At 45.9% G+C, this 20,464-nt stretch overlaps 1 protein-coding gene across 2 annotated transcripts in view; it reads right to left on the bottom strand.

The window, feature by feature from the left end:
* Positions 1–20,047, bottom strand: part of bloc1s5 (biogenesis of lysosomal organelles complex 1 subunit 5) — a 37,384-nt gene extending 17,337 nt beyond the window's left edge. The window contains exons 1-4 of one of the 2 annotated variants that reach the window (XM_043688586.2): positions 19,811–20,047; positions 15,504–15,586; positions 11,534–11,663; positions 5,946–6,004 (exon numbers count right to left, since the gene is read on the bottom strand). In XM_043688586.2, the coding sequence (XP_043544521.1) occupies positions 5,946–6,004; positions 11,534–11,663; positions 15,504–15,586; positions 19,811–19,829 (291 nt within the window). In that variant the 5' untranslated portion in view covers positions 19,830–20,047. Of the gene's footprint in view, positions 1–5,945; positions 6,005–11,533; positions 11,664–14,493; positions 15,457–15,503; positions 15,587–19,810 lie in introns of those variants that run through there. The other variant, XM_043688587.2, reaches the window with a different exon arrangement.
* Between the last annotated feature and the right edge of the window lie 417 nt (positions 20,048–20,464).

Genomic DNA, 20,464 nt, shown 5'->3' with positions numbered 1-20,464 from the left:
AAAAAGCAGCCTGTTACAGCCAGAAATTTTTCCCATCCTCTGTTCTTTTGTTCTTCCTTCTAAAATGAAGAACTTCACATTTTCTCACATTATACTCCATTTGCCAACTTTCTTAACCTATCAACATCTCATTTTACTCTTGTAACCATTTCACAACCTGCCATTCCACCGATTTCAGTGTCATCTCTGCAAATTGGGCTACAATACATTTACTTCCTTCCAAGTCATTAATGTATATTTTAAACAGTTGTGGTCCCAGTACTGATCCCTGTGGTACCTACTGGTTGCAAATGCCAACCCGAATAAGAACCCCTTAAGTACAACTTGCTGTTTCCTGTCCATTAGCCAAATCTCTACCCTTGCTAGTATACCATCTTCAACACTATGGGCTCCTAACCCATGATTTAGTCTTTTGACAAGTATCTTGCAGAATGCCTTCTGGAAATACAAAATCTATAGTTCCCCTCTATCCACTCTCATTGAGACTTCCTCAATAACTCACAATAAATTAGTCAGACATGATTTCCCATTCATTAAACCATGCTGACTCTGCTTGAGTAATTATCATGTGAAGGAGCCAGTGTTGGACTGGGATGGAAAAAGTTAAAAGTCACAACACCAGGTTATAGTACAACAGGTTTACGTGGAAGCACTAGCTTTCAGAGCGCTGCTCCTTTTTCAGCCATCTGATGAAGGAGCAGTGCTCTGAAAGCTAGTGCTTCTAAATAAACTGTTGGACTATATAATCTAGTGTTCAGATTTTTAAACTGAGTAGATCATGAGTTTCCAAATGTTCTGCCATTACTTCCTTAATAATTGATTCTAATACTTTTCCAACAATAGATTTTATGTGAATTTTGCCTCCTATTTTTGAATAGGGAGATCATATTAGCAGTTTTCCAATCCTCTGGTACTTCTTCATAATCTAATGATTTTTAGAAAATTACAAGCAACAAATCCTTTTCCTTAGGATCCAAGCCATCAGGGCTAGGGAACTTACCTGCCTTTAATCCCATTGGTTTGTCTAATTGATTCAGTCAGCTGTCAGGTATTGTTTATGCCTGGTGCTCAGGTACATGCAGCTTCCAGTAGATGCAGCTGCACCCCAATGCAAGTCTAACTGACAATCCAAAATTGGTTGACAATGTAATTTTTCATATAATCAGAATTATCCAGCAAATGGTGTCCGACTGCAGAATTACATCCAATATTGGATACTGTGCTGAAAGGTTTATAAGTGCACACTATTTGGGTACAGGCAGTATCTTGATTGATGCAAATAGTAAAAGGAAATGCTGTTTGGTTTGATTGATCAGTCTTTGGAACATAAGGACCAGATATCTGGCATCACATGAGCACCAAAATTCGTATACCACATCAATAATTTTTGTTTTAGGCAGATGTCTTTTTGCTAGTGTCGAGTTTAATTTGTGCTGTTACTGCATAGTAGCAATGTGAAACAGCTAGCTTCACCTGGTTTTCAAACTTCTGAGATAACTTAAACAAAAACAGAAAATGCTAGAAAACTCTGTAGGTAAGACTATACGACATAGGAGCAGAAATTAGGCCATTCGGTCCATTGAGCCTATTCTGCCATTCAATCATTGCAGAAAATCTGGTTGAAAAACCTTTCTGCCATCTCCCCATAACCTTTGATCTCCTTGGCAATCAAGAACTTGTTTCTGTTTTAAATATACTCAATAACCTGGCCTCCATAGCCTTCTGGGGCAATGAATCCTACAGATGCATCACTCTCTTACTAAAGTAGTTTCTCCTTTTGTGTTCTAAAGGGTCTTCCCTTTATTCTTAGGCTGCGCCCTTGGGTCCTCATCTCTCCAGCAAGTGGAAACATCTTCCTAACATCCACTCTGTCCAGGCCGTTCAGTATTCTGTAAGTTTCAATCAGATCCCCCTTCATCCTTTTAAACTTCATCAAGTATAGTCCCAGTGTCCTCAAATGTTCCTCGTTTATTAAGCCTTTCATTCCTGGGCTTATTCTAGTAAACCTCCTCTGGATCCGTTCCAGGGCTAATTTATTCTTCGTGAGATGTGGGGCCCAAAATTACTCAATACTCCAAATGTGGTCTGACCAGAGCCTTATAAAGCCTCAGAAGTACATCCTGTTTTTATATTTTAGTCCTCTCAAGATGAATGACAACATTTGTATTTGCCGCCCTAACTAACAACTCAACCTGCAAGTTTTTTACCTTAGAACATAGAACATTACAGTGCAGTACAGGCCCTTCAGCCTTTGATGTTGCGCCAACCTGTGAATCCAATCTGAAGCCCATCTAACCTACACTATTCCACTATCATCCATATGTTTATCCAATGACCATTTACATGCCCTTAAAGTTGACAAGTCCACTACTGTTATAGGCAGGGCTTTCCACACCCTTACTGAGTAAAGTACCTACCTCTGACATCTGTCCTACATCTATCACCCCTCAATTTAAAGCTATCTCCCCTTGTGCTACCCATCACCATCGAAGGAAAAAGGTTCTCATTGTCCACCCTATCCAACTCTCTGATCATCATGTATGCCTCTAAGTAGCCTCTTAACTTCCTTCACTAAATGAAAACAGCCTCAAGTTCCTCAGCCTTTCTTCGTAAGACCTCCCCTCCATACCAGGCAACATCCTAGTAAATCTCCTCTGCATCCTTTCCAATGCTTCCACATCCTTCCTATAATGCGGTGACCAGAACTAAATGCAATACTCCCAAGTGTGGCTGCAGAGTTTTGTACAGCTGCAACAGGACCTTGTGGCTCAGAAACTCAATCTCTCTACCAATAAAAGCTAACACACTGCACGCCTTCTTAACAACCCTATCAACCTGGATGGTAATTTCCAGGGATCTACACATATGGACACCAAAATCTCTCTGCTCATCCACAATAACAAGAATGTTACCATTAGCCCAGTATTCTGTATTTCTGTTACCCCTTCCAAAGTGAATCACCTCACTTTTCCACATTAGACTCTTAGCTCTGCAGCTTCTCTATGTCCCTCTGTAACCTGCAACATCCTTCTACACTGTCCACAATTCCACAAATTTACAAACCCATCCTTCGATGCCCTCATCCTGGTCATTTATAAAAATGACCAACAGCAGTGACCCCAGTACACCACTAGTAACCGAACTCCAGGCTGAACATTTCACACCACTTACAGCTAGCCAAATTCTGATCCATACCACTAAACCACCCTCAATCCCATGCCTCCATATTTTCTGCAATAGCCTACCATGGGGAACCTTATCAAATGTTCTGCTGAAATCCACATACACCACATCAACTGCTTTACAGCACGGGGGGCACAATGGTTAGCACTGCTGCCTTAGCGCCAGGGACCCAAGGTTCGATTCCCACTTCAGGCGACTGTGCATCGAGTTGGCACATTCTTCCCATATCTGCGTGGGTTTGCTCCCATAATCCAAAGATATGCAGGTCAGGTGAATTGGCCATGCTAAGTTACCCATAGTGTTAGGTTCATTAGTCCAGTGATAAATATAGGGTAGGGGAATGGGTCTGGGCGGGTCACTCTTTGGAGGGTCAGTGTGGACTCGTTGGGCTGAAGGGCCTATTTCCATACTACAGGGAATCTAATCTACCCTCATCCACCTGTTTGGTCACCTTCTCAAAGAACTCAATGAGGTTGCGAGACACGACCTACCATTCACAAAACCATGTTGACTATCCGTAACCAAATTATTCCTTTCTAGAGGATTATAAATCCTCTTGTAATCCTTTCCAAAACTTTGCCCATGAGCGAAGCAAGACTCACTGTTCTATAATTACCAGAGTTGTCTCTACTCCTCTTCTTGAAGGGGACAATATTTACTATCCTCCAATCATCTGGCACTATTCCTGTAGACAATGATAATAAAGATCAAAGGCAAAAGCTCTGCAATCTCCTCCCTAGCTTCCCACCCAGCCCAGCGGACTTATCTATTTTCATACTTTCCAGAATTACTCACACCGCTTCCTTATGAGCCTCAATTTCCCATCAAGTATCTAAGTATTCACCTCGACAACATTGTTTTTTTGTCAGTCTTCACATAGGAGAGATGCTAAATGAATGACTTTTCCTATCTCTTCCGATTCCGCACACAACTTCCCACTACTGTCCTTGGCTGGCCCTAATCTTACCCTGGTCATTCTTTTATTCCTGATATAACTTGAAAAGCCCAAGGGTTTTCCTTGATCCTACCTGCCAAAGACTTCTCATGTCCCCCCACTCCCTGGTTCTTCTTACTCTTTCTCTAGGTCTTTTCTGGCTTGTAACTCTCATGCACCCTGAGTTTTCACATCTCATATTTACATAAGCCTCTTTCTTCCTCTTGACAAGAAATTCAACTTCTTTAGTAAACCATTGTTCCTTTGCTTGACTACTTCCTCCCTGCCTGACAGGTACACACTTGTCAAGGACACACAGTAGCTGTTCCTTGAATAAAGCTCCCCATTTCAATTGTGCCCATCCCCTGCAGTTTCCTTCCTCATCGTATGCACCCTAAATCTTGCCTAATCGCATCATAATTGCCTTTCCCCCAGCTATAACTGTTGCCCTTAAGAGAAATATGGACGAGGACTCCCAAGTCACTTCGCATTTCAGATTTCTGAATTTTCTCCATTTAGAAAATAGTCCAAGCTTCTATTCTTCCTATCAAAGTGCACAACCTCACACATCCCCACACTATTTCATCTGCCACTTCTTTGCCCACCTCCTAACCTGTCTAAAGTTTTCTGCAGCGTCCCTGCCTCCTCAATACGACCTGCCCCTCCACCTATCTTTGTATCATCTATAAACTTAGTTTGGTAGTATAAGCGTAGAAAGAAGCAGCGTTAATGTTTTGAGTCCGCTATGACTCTTTCAGTGTGAGATACCTTACCCATCTAGGATAACTGGAGGTAATGCATCACCTACCATCAACATATCATAATTTGAAAAGCTTCCACTGCAGTTTTGTAAAATGTTCCTTTAAAAAGGGATTGCTTATGAGTTAATTCAATTTTTTTTTGTGGGTTTTCAAAATAGTATTAAAGAAGAATCTTTCTACTGCCTGACTTTCTTTTACAGCTACATTCAAGTCTACACCTTGCCCACCTATACACTCAAGGACTTCCACAACTGCTGGTGCTGCATGGCCTGGAGTACATCATTAACCTGGAAATGATATTGTAATTTAAGCTATATTTAATGCCAACACCACTGTGAAATGGAGCAATTTCCATGTGCTAGGTGTATTAGTCAGGGGTAAATATTGGATGGGGAATGGGTCTGGTTGGGTTACTCTTCGGAGGGTCAGTGTGTACTTGTTGGGCCAACTGACCTGTTTCCATATTGTAGGGAATCTAATCCAAACCATTAACTTATTTGGTTATGCTCCAATAAAGTTTTTGTTCTTTTTACTATATTACTTGTTTAAGGGGTTTTTCTTTATTTGTTTAGTAGATAATTGTACTTTCAAAATAAAAAAAAAAAAGAGTATAAAGAGATTCTTATTGATATTGGTCATAGGTTAAAGAGTTATTTGCAATTTTTACTTTGTGTAAATAAGTCAAAAACAGACTAAACAATGACTTTGGGACTTTTCCTTCAACTGGTTGTAAGAAGCTCAGTATTCTTTTTATTGTAATACTGCTTACTGAAATTGAAAATGGGAAACATCTACAAGCAATTGAACAGAAAAGCATACGTTGCAGGTCCTGGAGAAATGAGCAGAGAACCCGCATTCAGGCAGGTCACTATAATGAAGACAATCACTGGGTTTATTCAGAATGCAGTTTTAATTACAATAACTAAGGAAAACAAGACTACTAACTGAAAATTAAGCACAGCCAGCTTGTCAACTATGCATGGAGTCCCAGCATCCCAATTCCGAAAAATATTTGGATGTGGAAAAGATTTGTTTTTGAATACAATATATGAAACAATAACACTAACCTGATCTTCTTCCTGCTCCCTCTGTTGGATCCTGTTGGTAATTTGCTTTGCAGCTTCCACTGAAAAGAAATCCCACACACAAAAGCCAATGAACAGTGAGCACCAAGAAAAATATTAGGAGACACACCAATTTTAGCAAACTAAATCAACCACTGGAAACCAGAGTTCAAGATTATGTGCACAGATCATGGAACATAACAGGAAAGGTGGAGAAAGCAGTAAATATATCAGTGTTCTCAGCTTTACTCACGGGGGCAAGGATTGATTTTGAACTTGTACAAGACATTTGTTAAACCTCAGCTGGAATACTGTGTAGTTATATATGGGAAATATAGGAATGTATTAATAGTGCAGAACTAATTTACTAGTATGATTCCAGGTATGAAAAACTTCAGCTATAAGGACAGATTCAATAAATTGGAACTGTGCTCCCTGGAGACAAGGTGGTTGAGAAGATCTTAGTGAGATTTTTAAATCATGAGTAGGCTAGGCAGTGGATAGGGCAAAGCTGTTTTGCTTATCACAGAAACAAGAATGAAAGGGCATAGATTTAAAGTGATGTGCAAACAAAGCAAGAATAGGGGAGGAAAAAAAAACTTTTCAGCTAGCAAGTTAGAATGCTCTTGGAAATGTGCTGATGCAGGTTTCATTGAGGCAGTCAAGGGGACATGGGATTTTTTATTTGGACAATAATGATATGTAGGGATATGGGGAAAAGGCAAGAAATTGGCATTGGATTAAAGAGTTGGTGCAGGCATGATGTGCTGGATGGGCCTTCTTCTGCACTGTAATAATTGCAATTATCCTGCACACGGATGTGGATCGATGTATATTCTACAATAGTCGCAGCAATTGTACAGGGAGTGAAAACAGCCTATAAGTCAGAAAGAATATGGCTGAAGACTCTTCGTTTATTCACTGCAAAGAGCTGTGCATTACAGAGTGACATGTTCCAAAGTCCAAGACTATGTGTTGAGGGATGCACTAAAGCTTGCAGAAGGTGCTACAAAGTCTCACTGGAGGAAAAAAAAAGTATTGACCTCATGCTAATGGACTGCAACCCTTACAATCAAAGGAGTTTTTGTGTACCAGACAAGGTTCAAAACAAGTTATTTTTAAAACTTTGTTCATGGGATGTAGATATGGTTAGTTAGATCAGCATTTATTGCCCATCCCTAATAAATGTGAATGTATAGTGTAAACATAACTCTCAATCATATGTGCAGGAGGCATTGAGAGTTGACTTATACGGTTGAAAGAAATGGACCAGTGTGGCACTTCATGTAAAATTTGAGCCGTCATACAATTCACCTCTACATATTTTATGAATAAAATATATTTCTTGAAAAACGTTAAATATTTGTAAGCCAGCTAACCACAGCCCATTCTTCAGATGATTACACACTGTTTTAGAAACAGAGCCCTAGCTACAAACAGGTGCGAATATCGATGTCTATTGCTTTAGCCCTTTCTCCAGTCTTGGGACAGAAAGGGAAGTTGTTTCAGCCATGACCCATTCATAACAGAGAAGCTGACCAGCTCATGCCTCACTGTAGAGTAATCCGACTGGTCTGATTACTCCAGCAGCCCTGTAAAGCTTCAACTTATTCAATTCCTTTCCAAAAGCCATGATTGAATCAGTCTCCACCACACTCTCAGGCAGTACATTCCTGACCTTAATCACATACTATGCAAAATATAATCTCCCTCATATTACAATGTTTTTCTTTTGTTGCTGGTCATCTTAAAGTTGCCTTCAGGTTACTGATCTTCCACCACCCAGAACAGTTTCTCCCCATCAACTGTCTATAGACTCATCACTGGCTGGCCAGCATTTATTGCCTGGCCCTAGATGCCTTTGAAAAGTGGTAGTGAGCTTCCTTTTGTGAAACGTCCACGTGCTGTACGTTAACCCACAATGCTATTACGGAGGGAATTCCAGGATGCTAACCCAGCAACAGTGAAGGAACAACACATATTTCCAAGCCAGGATAGTGAATGGTTTGGAGAGAAACTTGCAGGTAGTGGTGTTCCCATGTATCTGCTTCCCTTGTCCTTTTAGATGGAAGTGATTATGGGTTTGAAAGGTGCTGTCTAAAGGATCTTTGGACAATTTCTGCAGATCCTTGTAGATAGTACATGCTGCTGCTACTGAGTATCATTGGTAGAAAAAGTGAATGCTTGAGGATGTGGTGCCAATCAAGCAGGTGGCTTTGCCCTGGATGGTGTGAAGCTTCTGAAGTATTGTTGGATCTGCAGCTATCCAGGCAAGTGGGGAGTATTCCATCATATTCCTGACCTGTGGACAGGCTTTGGGGAGTGAGGGGAGTTACTCACCACATTACTCCTCACTGCTGACCTGCTCATATAGCCACTCTGTTCATGCTTAGATTCTGGTCAACAGTAACCCTCAGGATTCGGTGATGGTAACACCATTGAATATCAAGGGGCAGTGTTTTAATTATCTTTCTAACTGAAGATTGCCTGGCATTTGTACAACACAAGTGTTATTTGCTACTTGTGAACCCAAGCCTGGATATTGTCCAGATCTTTTTAAATTTGAACATGAACGGCTTCAGTATCGGAGGAGCTGCAAATGGTGCTGAACATTTTGCAATCATCAGCAAACATCCCCAATTCTGACTTTTTTTTAAATTGGAGGGTCATTGATGAAGCATCTGAATGTGGGCGGCACGGTGGCACAGTGGTTAGCACTGCTGCCTCAGCGCCAGAGACCCGGGTTCAATTCCCGCCTCATTCTCCCCGTGTCTGCGTGGGTTTCCTCCGGGTGCTCCGGTTTCCTCCCACAATCCAAAGATGTGCAGGTCAGGTGAATTGGCCATGCTAAATTGCCCGTAATGTTAGGTAAGGGGTAAATGTAGGGGTATGGGTGGGTTGCGCTTCGGCGGGTCGGTGTGGACTTGTTGGGCCGAAGGGCCTGTTTCCACACTGTAATGTAATCTAATCTAATGAATATGGTTGAGCCTAGGAGCGGAGATAACTGACTTCCAACAACCACAATCTTATGCGTCAGGTATGACCCCAACTAACGGAGAGTGCCCCTTCATATCCAATGATTCCAGTTTTGTTAGGGCTTCTTAACGTCACACTCAGTCAAACGTGGACTTGCTTTTGAGGGGGTCACTCTCACCTCACCTCTAGAATTCAGTTCTTTTATCCATGTTCAGACCAAGGCTGTAATGAGGTTAGGAGCTGGGTGGCCCCGCTGGAACCCATACTGGGTGTGTCATTGAGCAGGTTATTGCTGAGCCAGTGTTGCTTGATAGCACTGCTGATGACACCTTTTATCACCTTACTAACAAGTTAGAGCAGCCCAATAGGGTGGTAATTGGCTGTGCTGTCCTGCCTTTTGTGTACAGGACATAGCTGGGCAATTTTCAACTGTCAGGTAGATGCCAGTGTTGTAACTGTACTGCACTAGCTTTGCTAGGGGAGTGCAGGTTCAGGAGCACAGGTCTTCAGTATATTGCCAGAACGTTGTCAGGGCCCATAACCTTTACACCATTAATGCCTCCAACCAGTGATTCGAATTAGCTGAAGACGGGGATCACCGAGGATACTAAAAAGACCAAGATGGATCATCCAATTGACACTACTGACTCAAGATTGCTGTGAATGCTTCAGCCTTATTTTTCGCACTAATGATTTTGCACTTTAATTTGGAACACCTCCTCCAAATCTGCTATTTTCAATTCTTTGCTCCAGCAATACCAATTTATCCATGCCAACACACCCCTACTCCTGTCCAATGTTCCTGGGAAAACACCCAAAGTCAGAGCCTCCATCTTGACAAATGGCACAACCTATTGACAAAATTCAAGATCGAATTGTCCATCTCCAAGAGTCAACTAACATGGAATACATATCTCTCCAACTCAAATCATCAATAGAGATGGTCAAGTAGGGAAACGAGGGAGAGAAAATGAGGACCCTAGATGCTAGAAAGTCAAGAGTAGTTAAAAAAAACTGTGGCACCTGGAAAAGCACAGCAGGTCAGGCAGCACTTGAGGGACAGGAGAGTCGCCGCTTTGGGCATAAGCCCTTCATCAGGAAAGGGAAGCAAGGTGACAGGGAGAGAAAAAGGACAACTTATATTGAGCACAAGGGAGAATAGATAGAGCCATTCAATTCTGTGCAGCCATTCAGCACAGCTGTGAGTGTAAGTTTCCAGATTCAATTTACTGTTGTATGTCAGTAGAATGGAAGCACTAGAACAACGTCCACACAACAAATCCTTTGGTAACATCCTGCATATTTCTGAGCAATGTTCTCACTAATGTTTCTTTGTTGAGAACTACACATTAACAATAACATTTGTTACACTAGGTATATTCTGGATCACAACATGTCCGTACATCCACACATTCAGAAGCTACTAGCCTTTGCCAGTAAAGGAGAATTTAACTTTTTAGTTGTAGGCTGTTTGAAAAAGGTCAGCACAATGGGAACTATAAAACAATGGCTAAACACATTGTTGCTGAGGGGAATGTGTGTTCCAGACTCATCTAGACCTAAAGTTTTGTAACAAATTCACGATAAATATCAACTACAAAGAAAAAAAGTCTCTGATTGTGACCAGATGAGACAAGCTATTGAAACTTTTCATCTTACACAATTATTGACTGACACGAAGAATGTCAAATTCCAAAGGGAGCACCAATTTAATGTGCAAGAAAGTGCGCTGATTGGTTGAGATGTTGTCTTCGAAAATGCATAGTCGTTCCTGTGCTTTTAAAAAAAATTATTAGACAAGCATAATGCCTGGACATGCCCATTTTGCCTACAGAGTACAGGTCAATGAATACGACTGTAAGTAGCTTCAAGCACAAGTGAGCCACATTAGGAGCTTGACTGACAATCTTTAATTTGTTGTTTGCATAATTCTTAGCACAATCTTGGGATTGTTCAGCAAGTATCCAATTGCAGTATCACATCTAATGATCGACATTCCATTCTGATGGTTGAGTGTAGTCAGCAGTCTAAACAGCTAAAGGAATATACTGTTTGACATGACTTGCCAACCGTTGGGATGCAGTGCCTACGTACCTGGCAAGACCTCAACACTGAAATTCCCATGTTAGAATTATTCCTTCTTTTCACTATTGAAGCTAACACAAAGTTCAACAGATTTCTTCCTTACGTCTACTGCTCCTGCAAAAGCAGTGAGCTGAATCTATAATAGTAGAATCATAATAGAACCAACCCACTAGCACATTTGACCCATATCGACACTCTAAAAGCTGTCAAAACAGTCCCTCAGCAAATGCTTTCCCCTCATAATCCCACACACTATGTGCTTTCTCCATAGTCCTTAAAATTCTCCCTTTTACACAAATTAATTCAATTGCCTTGTGAAGCGGATTGTGAAATCTAATTCCAACACACCACCACAGAGTGCATTCCAGGCTATTAAAACTTAATGCATTAAAATAAATTCCTTTCATCAGAAATCACATCTCCACCTACCCAATTAAGTCAGATATTTGGGCTCCTGTCACAGGAAACCATTTCTAGAAAAGCGAAGAGCAGTGCTTAAGTTATATATATATATAACTGTGTAAACTCACATTTGGCAAGGACACTCAGAATATTGCTGCTCATCGATTCTTGAGTTTGAGGAAGGACCTGATCATTGAGCTTGATGATCAAATTGTTCACACATGCCAACCCTCTTTGTTCTCGAAATCCACGCTTCTCCTTTCAAGGTATATAAAGGTATCAACTGTAAAAACTTCATATTTTTACCAGTTCAAAAAAAAACAAGCAATATTATTATATAGATAAACTACAATGACACTGGAATTCCCCATCACCTCAGAAAGGAATGTTGAATAGGGAATGCTAGATGACTAGAAAAATTGAGGTTTTGGTTAAGAAAAAGAGGAAGGTATATGTCAGGTATAGACAGCAGAGATCGAGTGAATCCTTACAACAGTATAAAGACAGTCAGAGTATACTTAAGAGGGAAATCAGGAGGACAAAAAGGGGACATGGGATAGCTTTGGCAAATAGGGTTAAAGGAGAATCCAAAGGGTTGTTATAAATACATTTTGGGATTGTTCAGCAAAAAGGTAGCTAGGGAGAGAATAGGGCCCCTCAAAAATCAGCAAGGCAGCCTATGTGTGGAGCTGCAGGATATGGAGAGAGATACTAAACGAGTATTTTGCTTCAGTGTTTACTGTGGAGAAGGACATGGAAGATATAGAGAATGTGGGGAAATAGATGATGACATTTTGAAAAATGTCATATTACAGAGGTGGTGCTGATATCTTAAAATGCATAAACCTGGATAAATCCCCGGGACCTGATCAGCTGTACTCTAGAACACTGTAGGAAGCTAGGGAAGTGATTACTGGGCACCTTGCTGTGATATGTGTAAAATCAATAGTCACAGGTGAGGTGCCAGAAGACTGGAGGTTGGCTAATGTGGTGCCACTATTTAAGGAAGGTGGTAAGGTCAAGCCAGGTAACTATAGACCGGTGAGCCTGACATCAGTGGTGGGCAAGTTGTTGTAGGGAATCTAGAGGGACAGGATTTACATGTATTTGGAAAGGCAAGGACTGATTAGGGCTAGTCAGCATGGCTTTGTGCGTGGGAAATCATATCTCACAAAGTTGATTAAGTTTTGTGAAGAAGAAACAAACTGGATTGATGAGGGCAGTGTTGCATTGAGTATAGGTGTTGAAAGGTCATGTTGAGGTTCTACAGGACATTGGTTAGGCCACTTTTGGAATATGGTGTGCAATTCTGGTCTCCCTCCTATTGGAAGGACGTTGTGGAACTTGGAAGGACGTTGTGGAACTTGAAAGGACTCAGAAAAGATTTACAAGGATGTTGCCAGGGTTGGAGGATTTGAGCTACAAGAAGAGACTGAATAGGCTGGGGCTGTTTTCCATGGAGTATCAGAGGCTGAGGGGTGATCATATAAAAGGTTTATAAAATCATGAGGGGCATGGATAGGGTAAATAGACAAGGTATTTTCCCTGGGGTGGGGGCATCCAGAACTAGAGAGCGTAGGTTTAGGGTGAGATGGAAAAATTTAAAAGGGTCCTGAGAGGCAATCTTTTCATGCAGAGTGTGGTGCATGTATGGAATGAGCTGTCAGAGAAAGTGGTGGAGGCTGGGACAATAACATTTAAAAGGTGTCTGGACAGGTATATGAATAGGAAGGGTTTGGAGGGATACGGGCCAAGTGCTGGCAAATGAGACTAGATTAGGTTAGGATATTTGCTTGGCATGGAAAAGTTGGACCAAAGGGGCTGTTTCCGTGCTGTACATCTCTATGACTGTTATGAGTAAACCCATGAGGATTAAAAAGAGGTTTCACAAAATGAAAGGAAGGGTATGTCAATGTCACATCCACAAATGATCAAACAAGTTTGTGGTCACCCTCCATAAACGATAGTGAAAGCTATTCTAGTGACAGAAGGGTGGGCAACCCGAGAACACAAAAAGGTGGTTAGCTTATGTTAGAGGTAACATGAGGGAATAGTTACTTCTGAAAAATGCAGATGGGAATACATTATGCACTTGCTGAATGGGCAATAATACCAGATTCAATAGAACATGAGCATTTGATAAATACTTGAAGGGAAAAAAGAGCAATTGTGAAAAGGTAGGACAAGTTTAATTAATTAGTTAACTCTTTCAAAGGGATGGCATAGGCATTATGGCCTCCAAATATGCTATACACTTCTATGTTCAATATTTATTCTTATGCTTTCATTTAGAAAGAGAATTCTATTTCAGGATTAAGTACTCAGAGTTGAGTTAATACAGGATTAACGTGTAGTAAGATGACAGAAAATGGTATTTTTGTTATTGCGCCTTTTCCTCCAAAATTGCTTCTGAAAACCATTCCTACCATGTTCACCAAATAACTTACTGGTAGTACATCAAAATTATTTTTTTTTAAATGGAAGTATATATGCAAATGATCACTGATGGAAGGCTGTTTCACCATAGACAGCATTTCAAAGTATGACAAAGTATCTGAAAGTATCATTACTGACAATTCCCAAAGGAAAATAAGTAATTTGGAAACACAGATCATAACTGCCTTTACACTTCCTTATCTCACCAGGGTTGACATCCTTTCAACTATTCATTTAAGATCACCACAGGCTCTGGTGCATGCGGTCTGTTATTTATTCATTCAGTACATTAAATAACAATAGCTGGTAGGCTGGAGCTGTGAAGTTTTTGTAGTACAGTCCCAGCTGTACCTTTTAAATTTAAGTAGTTACTAATTAAAAGAAACGAAGACAGCGTTCCCTGTTTTATGCTGATCACTGTGTTCAGACTGTTTTGAGCACAAGGATGATACAATCATAAGGACAGTTGACTAGCAATTCAGAGGAACCAGCCCAATACTGTACTTTTGGGGCACAGGTTGAAACCCCAGCTGACACAGTTAATTATCAATCAAGAAATCAGAAATATAATGGTGACCGTAAGAATATCGATTGTTGGAAAAACGCATCTAGTTCACGAATGACTTTTAGAGAGAGTACCTGTTGCCCTTACCTGGTCTGGTCTACGTACAACTTCAGTCACTCTGTAATGTGATTGATTTGTCATCTGAAATGATCTAGTGAGTCACTCAGTTCAAGGATAGTTAGGGATGGACAACAAGTGTTGGCACTTCCAGCATGCCCTTATTCCATGACAGAATAAAGAAAGCAAAAAGTTGTCATGATGCAAAAATTTCTTTATTAACCCTTCCAGGTTCATGCCCTACTCAACAAAAAGTCCAAGAGAGCCAGCTCGAATCAATTTTGCTTCATTACGCAAAAGGGTAAAAAGCTGCAGAAACTCACATATTTAAATAATTATGAAGCAAATTGCTTACCCTGCAATGCATAACTACAAAAATAGATAACATCCTTAATATCATCAAAGCTGCTTTCCTTAAGGGGAGCAGCTTCAGAGCGCAAATTCCAAAACTCTGACTACATTAAGCATGAATTCCAAATCAACCAGAAGACAGGCACTGTGCTATTGGACCTCTCAGCTGTGATAAAGTGTACACTCAGCACTGACAAAGGAAGATTGCTGAGGTGAACTACCCAAACTAAAATACATCATGAGAACAACAGTAGCATTTGAATATATGTCAGCTGCCATATCCTTTGCCTTTTGTTCTACAGTACCTTTGAGGTCTAATTTTCCTTCCACTTGCCTATCAAACCTTGTCCTGACAGCATAAGACACACCTTATTTCCACCTCTCCAGTTCCATAGGAGAGAGTCTTATTGGACATGAAATATTGACTGTTTCTCCTTCCACAGCTGATGCCAGCAATGCTGAATTTTGCCAATACATTACTTTTTTCTTAAAATTCAGACCTTCAGCACCACTGCAGCAGTTTTATTTTTACGTAGATATGGCAGGTTAACATCAGGTGAACAGCCTTTTTAATAAAAAAAGGGCAGAAGTACACAAACGCAGCAAGAAATTACAAATGGAGTCAGTGCCAGAGAAGTCCATTTTAGTTTGTACACATTGTTCACTTATTATTTTATGGGTGTACTGACCTCAAACTCTTTAATGAAATAGCGAATTTCTGCCTGAATGATGGGTCGATGATCAAATAACCTGGAATGAATCTCACACAAATCTGCAACAGTAATGAAAATTTCTGTAAATTTAGACTGATTACACACAATGAAACAAGATGAAGGAAGGAGCAGGAGTGAGAGACAGAAGAAAATAAAGGGTGAGAAAGAGAAAGCAGAAAATAGTCAAAGACAGTTGATGCTGTTGGGTCAGATGGTCTGGAACTAATTTCCCGTATCCTACACCAAATACACTTAATGACAACCATGATGGGCTTACTAGACACCCTATCGACAAACCATCGCCCAGATTCCCAACCAACTTTCACCCCTACACCCCAACCCACAACCAACACCCCCCTCCACAGACCCTCACCGACCTGGCCCCCAAAACCCTCACCCACCCCGACCTGGCCCCCAAAACCCTCACCCACCCCGACCTGGCCCCCAAACCAGAGCCTCACCCACCCCGACCCCCCCCAGACCAGAGCCTCACCCACCCCGACCCCCCCCAGACCAGAGCCTCACCCACCCCGACCCTCCCCAGACCAGAGCCTCACCCACCCCGACCCTCCCCAGACCAGAGCCTCACCCACCCCGACCCTCCCCAGACCAGAGCCTCACCCACCCCGACCCTCCCCAGACCAGAGCCTCACCCACCCCGACCCTCCCCAGACCAGAGCCTCACCCACCCCGACCCTCCCCAGACCAGAGCCTCACCCACCCCGACCCTCCCCAGACCAGAGCCTCACCCACCCCGACCCTCCCCAGACCAGAGCCTCACCCACCCCGACCCTCCCCAGACCAGAGCCTCACCCACCCCGAGCCTCCCCAGACCAGAGCCTCACCCACCCCGAGCCTCCCCAGACCAGAGCCTCACCCACCCCGAGCCTCCCCAGACCAGAGCCTCACCCACCCCGAGCCTCCCCAGACCAGAGCCTCACCCACCCCGAGCCTCCCCAGACCAGAGCCTCACCCACCCCGACCCTCCCCAGACCAGAGCCTCACCCACCCCGACCCTCCCCAGACCAGAGCCTCACCCACCCCGACCCTCCCCAGACCAGAGCCTCACCCACCCCGACCCTCCCCAGACCAGAGCCTCACCCACCCCGACCCTCCCCAGAGCCTCACCCACCAAACCCTCCCCAGAGCCTCACCGACCAAACCCTCCCCAGAGCCTCACCGACCAAACCCTCCCCAGAGCCTCACCGACCAAACCCTCCCCAGAGCCTCACCGACCAAACCCTCCCCAGAGCCTCACCGACCAAACCCTCCCCAGAGCCTCACCGACCAAACCCTCCCCAGAGCCTCACCGACCAAACCCTCCCCAGAGCCTCACCGACCAAACCCTCCCCAGAGCCTCACCGACCAAACCCTCCCCAGAGCCTCACCGACCAAACCCTCCCCAGAGCCTCACCGACCAAACCCTCCCCAGAGCCTCACCGACCAAACCCTCCCCAGAGCCTCACCGACCAAACCCTCCCCAGAGCCTCACCGACCAAACCCTCCCCAGAGCCTCACCGACCAAACCCTCCCCAGAGCCTCACCGACCAAACCCTCCCCAGAGCCTCACCGACCAAACCCTCCCCAGAGCCTCACCGACCAAACCCTCCCCAGAGCCTCACCGACCAAACCCTCCCCAGAGCCTCACCGACCAAACCCTCCCCAGAGCCTCACCGACCAAACCCTCCCCAGAGCCTCACCGACCAAACCCTCCCCAGAGCCTCACCGACCAACCACCCCAGAACCCACTGATCAGTGTTCCCTGATTCTTATCTAGCTACACCCCCCAGACCACACCGACCAACCCCCCCAGAGCCTCACCGACCAACCCCCCCCAGAGCCTCACCGACCAACCCCCCCCAGAGCCTCACCGACCAACCCCCCCCAGAGCCTCACCGACCAACCCCCCCCAGAGCCTCACCGACCAACCCCCCCCAGAGCCTCACCGACCAAACTCTCCCCAGAGCCTCACCGACCAAACTCTCCCCAGAGCCTCACCGACCAAACTCTCCCCAGAGCCTCACCGACCAACCACCCCCAGAGCCTCACCGACCAACCACCCCCAGAGCCTCACCGACCAACCACCCCCAGAGCCTCACCGACCAACCACCCCAGAACCCACTGATCAGTGTTCCCTGATTCTTATCTAGCTACACCCCCCAGACCACACCGACCAACCCCCCCAGAGCCTCACCGATCAACCCCCCCACAGACTCTCACCGACCAACCCCCCCCAGAGCCTCACCGACCAACCCCCCCCCAGAGCCTCACCGACCAACCACCCCAGAACCCACTGATCAGTGTTCCCTGATTCTTATCTAGCTACCCCCCAAAGACTCTCACCGACCAAACCCCCACAAACTCTCACCGACCAACCCCCCCACAGACTCTCACCGACCAACCCCCCCAGACCCCACTGATCAGTGTTCCCTGATTCTTATCTAGCTACACCCCCCAGACCACACCGACCAACCCCCCCCCAGACTCTCACCGACCAACCCCCCCCAGAGCCTCACCGACCAACCCCCCCAGAGCCTCACCGACCAACCCCCCCCCAGAGCCTCACCGACCAACCACCCCAGAACCCACTGATCAGTGTTCCCTGATTCTTATCTAGCTACCCCCCAAAGACTCTCACCGACCAACCCCCCCACAGACTCTCACCGACCAACCCCCCCACAGACTCTCACCGACCAACCCCCCCAGACCCCACTGATCAGTGTTCCCTGATTCTTATCTAGCTACCCCCCAAAGACTCTCACCGACCAACCCCCCCACAGACTCTCACCGACCAACCCCCCCAGACCCCACTGATCAGTGTTCCCTGATTCTTATCTAGCTACCCCCCAAAGACTCTCACCGACCAAACCCCCACAAACTCTCACCGACCAACCCCCCCACAGACTCTCACCGACCAACCCCCCCAGACCCCACTGATCAGTGTTCCCTGATTCTTATCTAGCTACACCCCCCAGACCACACCGACCAACCCCCCCCCAGACTCTCACCGACCAACCCCCCCCAGAGCCTCACCGACCAACCCCCCCCAGAGCCTCACCGACCAACCCCCCCCCAGAGCCTCACCGACCAACCACCCCAGAACCCACTGATCAGTGTTCCCTGATTCTTATCTAGCTACCCCCCAAAGACTCTCACCGACCAAACCCCCACAAACTCTCACCGACCAACCCCCCCACAGACTCTCACCGACCAACCCCCCCAGACCCCACTGATCAGTGTTCCCTGATTCTTATCTAGCTACACCCCCCAGACCACACCGACCAACCCCCCCCCAGACTCTCACCGACCAACCCCCCCCAGAGCCTCACCGACCAACCCCCCCCAGAGCCTCACCGACCAACCCCCCCCCAGAGCCTCACCGACCAACCACCCCAGAACCCACTGATCAGTGTTCCCTGATTCTTATCTAGCTACCCCCCAAAGACTCTCACCGACCAACCCCCCCACAGACTCTCACCGACCAACCCCCCCAGACCCCACTGATCAGTGTTCCCTGATTCTTATCTAGCTACCCCCCAAAGACTCTCACCGACCAACCCCCCCACAGACTCTCACCGACCAACCCCCCCAGACCCCACTGATCAGTGTTCCCTGATTCTTATCTAGCTACACCCCCCAGACCACACCGACCAACCCCCCCCCCAGACTCTCACCGACCAACCCCCCCCAGAGCCTCACCGACCAACCCCCCCCAGAGCCTCACCGACCAACCCCCCCCAGAGCCTCACCGACCAAACCCTCCCCAGAGCCTCACCGACCAACCCCCCCCAGAGCCTCACCGACCAACCCCCCCCCAGAGCCTCACCGACCAACCCCCCCCCAGAGCCTCACCGACCTACCCCTCCCAGAGCCTCACCGACCTACCCCTCCCAGAGCCTCACCGACCAACCCCCCCCCAGAGCCTCACCGACCAACCCCCCCCCAGAGCCTCACCGACCAACCCCCCCCCAGAGCCTCACCGACCAACCCCCCCCCAGAGCCTCACCGACCAACCCCCCCCCAGAGCCTCACCGACCAACCCCCCCCCAGAGCCTCACCGACCTACCCCTCCCAGAGCCTCATGAACCAACCCCCCCAGACCCTCACCGACCGACCCCCCCCGAGCCTCACGAACCAACCCCCCCCAGACCCCCACCGACCTACCCGCCCAGACAATCCCCCACTGACTTGACTCTTACCGACCTTACACCCACCCCCCAAACGTCGAAGTCCCTCACCGACGTGACCACCTCCCCCTCCCAAACCCCGAGATGAACTCTGACCTCTTCTCGCGCGCTCCATTCCGGCTCCGCCGATCCGCTGCTCTAGTAGCCAGAACCACCGGCCCAGCCGCGGGGAGGTGCAGAGGGAGAGTGTTCAACACGGTCCCGAGGGGAAACCTCACTCAGCGCCAATTAACACTGACCGCAAATTGGAGGGGGTAGGGCGGGGAAAAAAAAAAGTCAGAGTCAGAACAAGTGAAACGTGCTCCCAGTTCATTCAAACATTTTAAATCGTCCACAACACCACCCCCTCCTCCCTAGATATGGACAATAATAGTTCCTCCGATGTTGATTGGTGGACAGCCTGGATAGAAGGCGGTTTCCGATTGGTTGTTGTGCCAGGTACAAATAGAAGCTTTGTGATTGGCTGATGCAGTCTCCCCATCCCTGCAGTGGGAATGCATTGCCGATAGGGGGAGGCGGGATACTCAAGGTACTCAAGTTGTGTAGTTCCAAACTTCCAGCTCAGCACTGTCCCCATGACCTGTCCTACCTGCCTATCATCTTTTCCACTCCACCCCCTCCCCCACTCACCTATTGTACTCTATGCTACTTTCTCCCCACCCCCACCCTCCTCTAGCTTATCTCTCCACCCTTCAGGCTCTCTGCCTTTATTCCTGATGAAGGGGTTTTGCCCGAAACATCGATTTCGAA

This window comes from Chiloscyllium plagiosum, unplaced genomic scaffold (assembly GCF_037043375.1).
Source record: "Chiloscyllium plagiosum isolate Xiang-an unplaced genomic scaffold, Cpla_swu_hap1 HiC_scaffold_4, whole genome shotgun sequence".
In the NCBI taxonomy this organism is placed as follows: domain Eukaryota; kingdom Metazoa; phylum Chordata; class Chondrichthyes; order Orectolobiformes; family Hemiscylliidae; genus Chiloscyllium; species Chiloscyllium plagiosum.
This window is presented reverse-complemented; position numbering and strand designations above follow the sequence as displayed.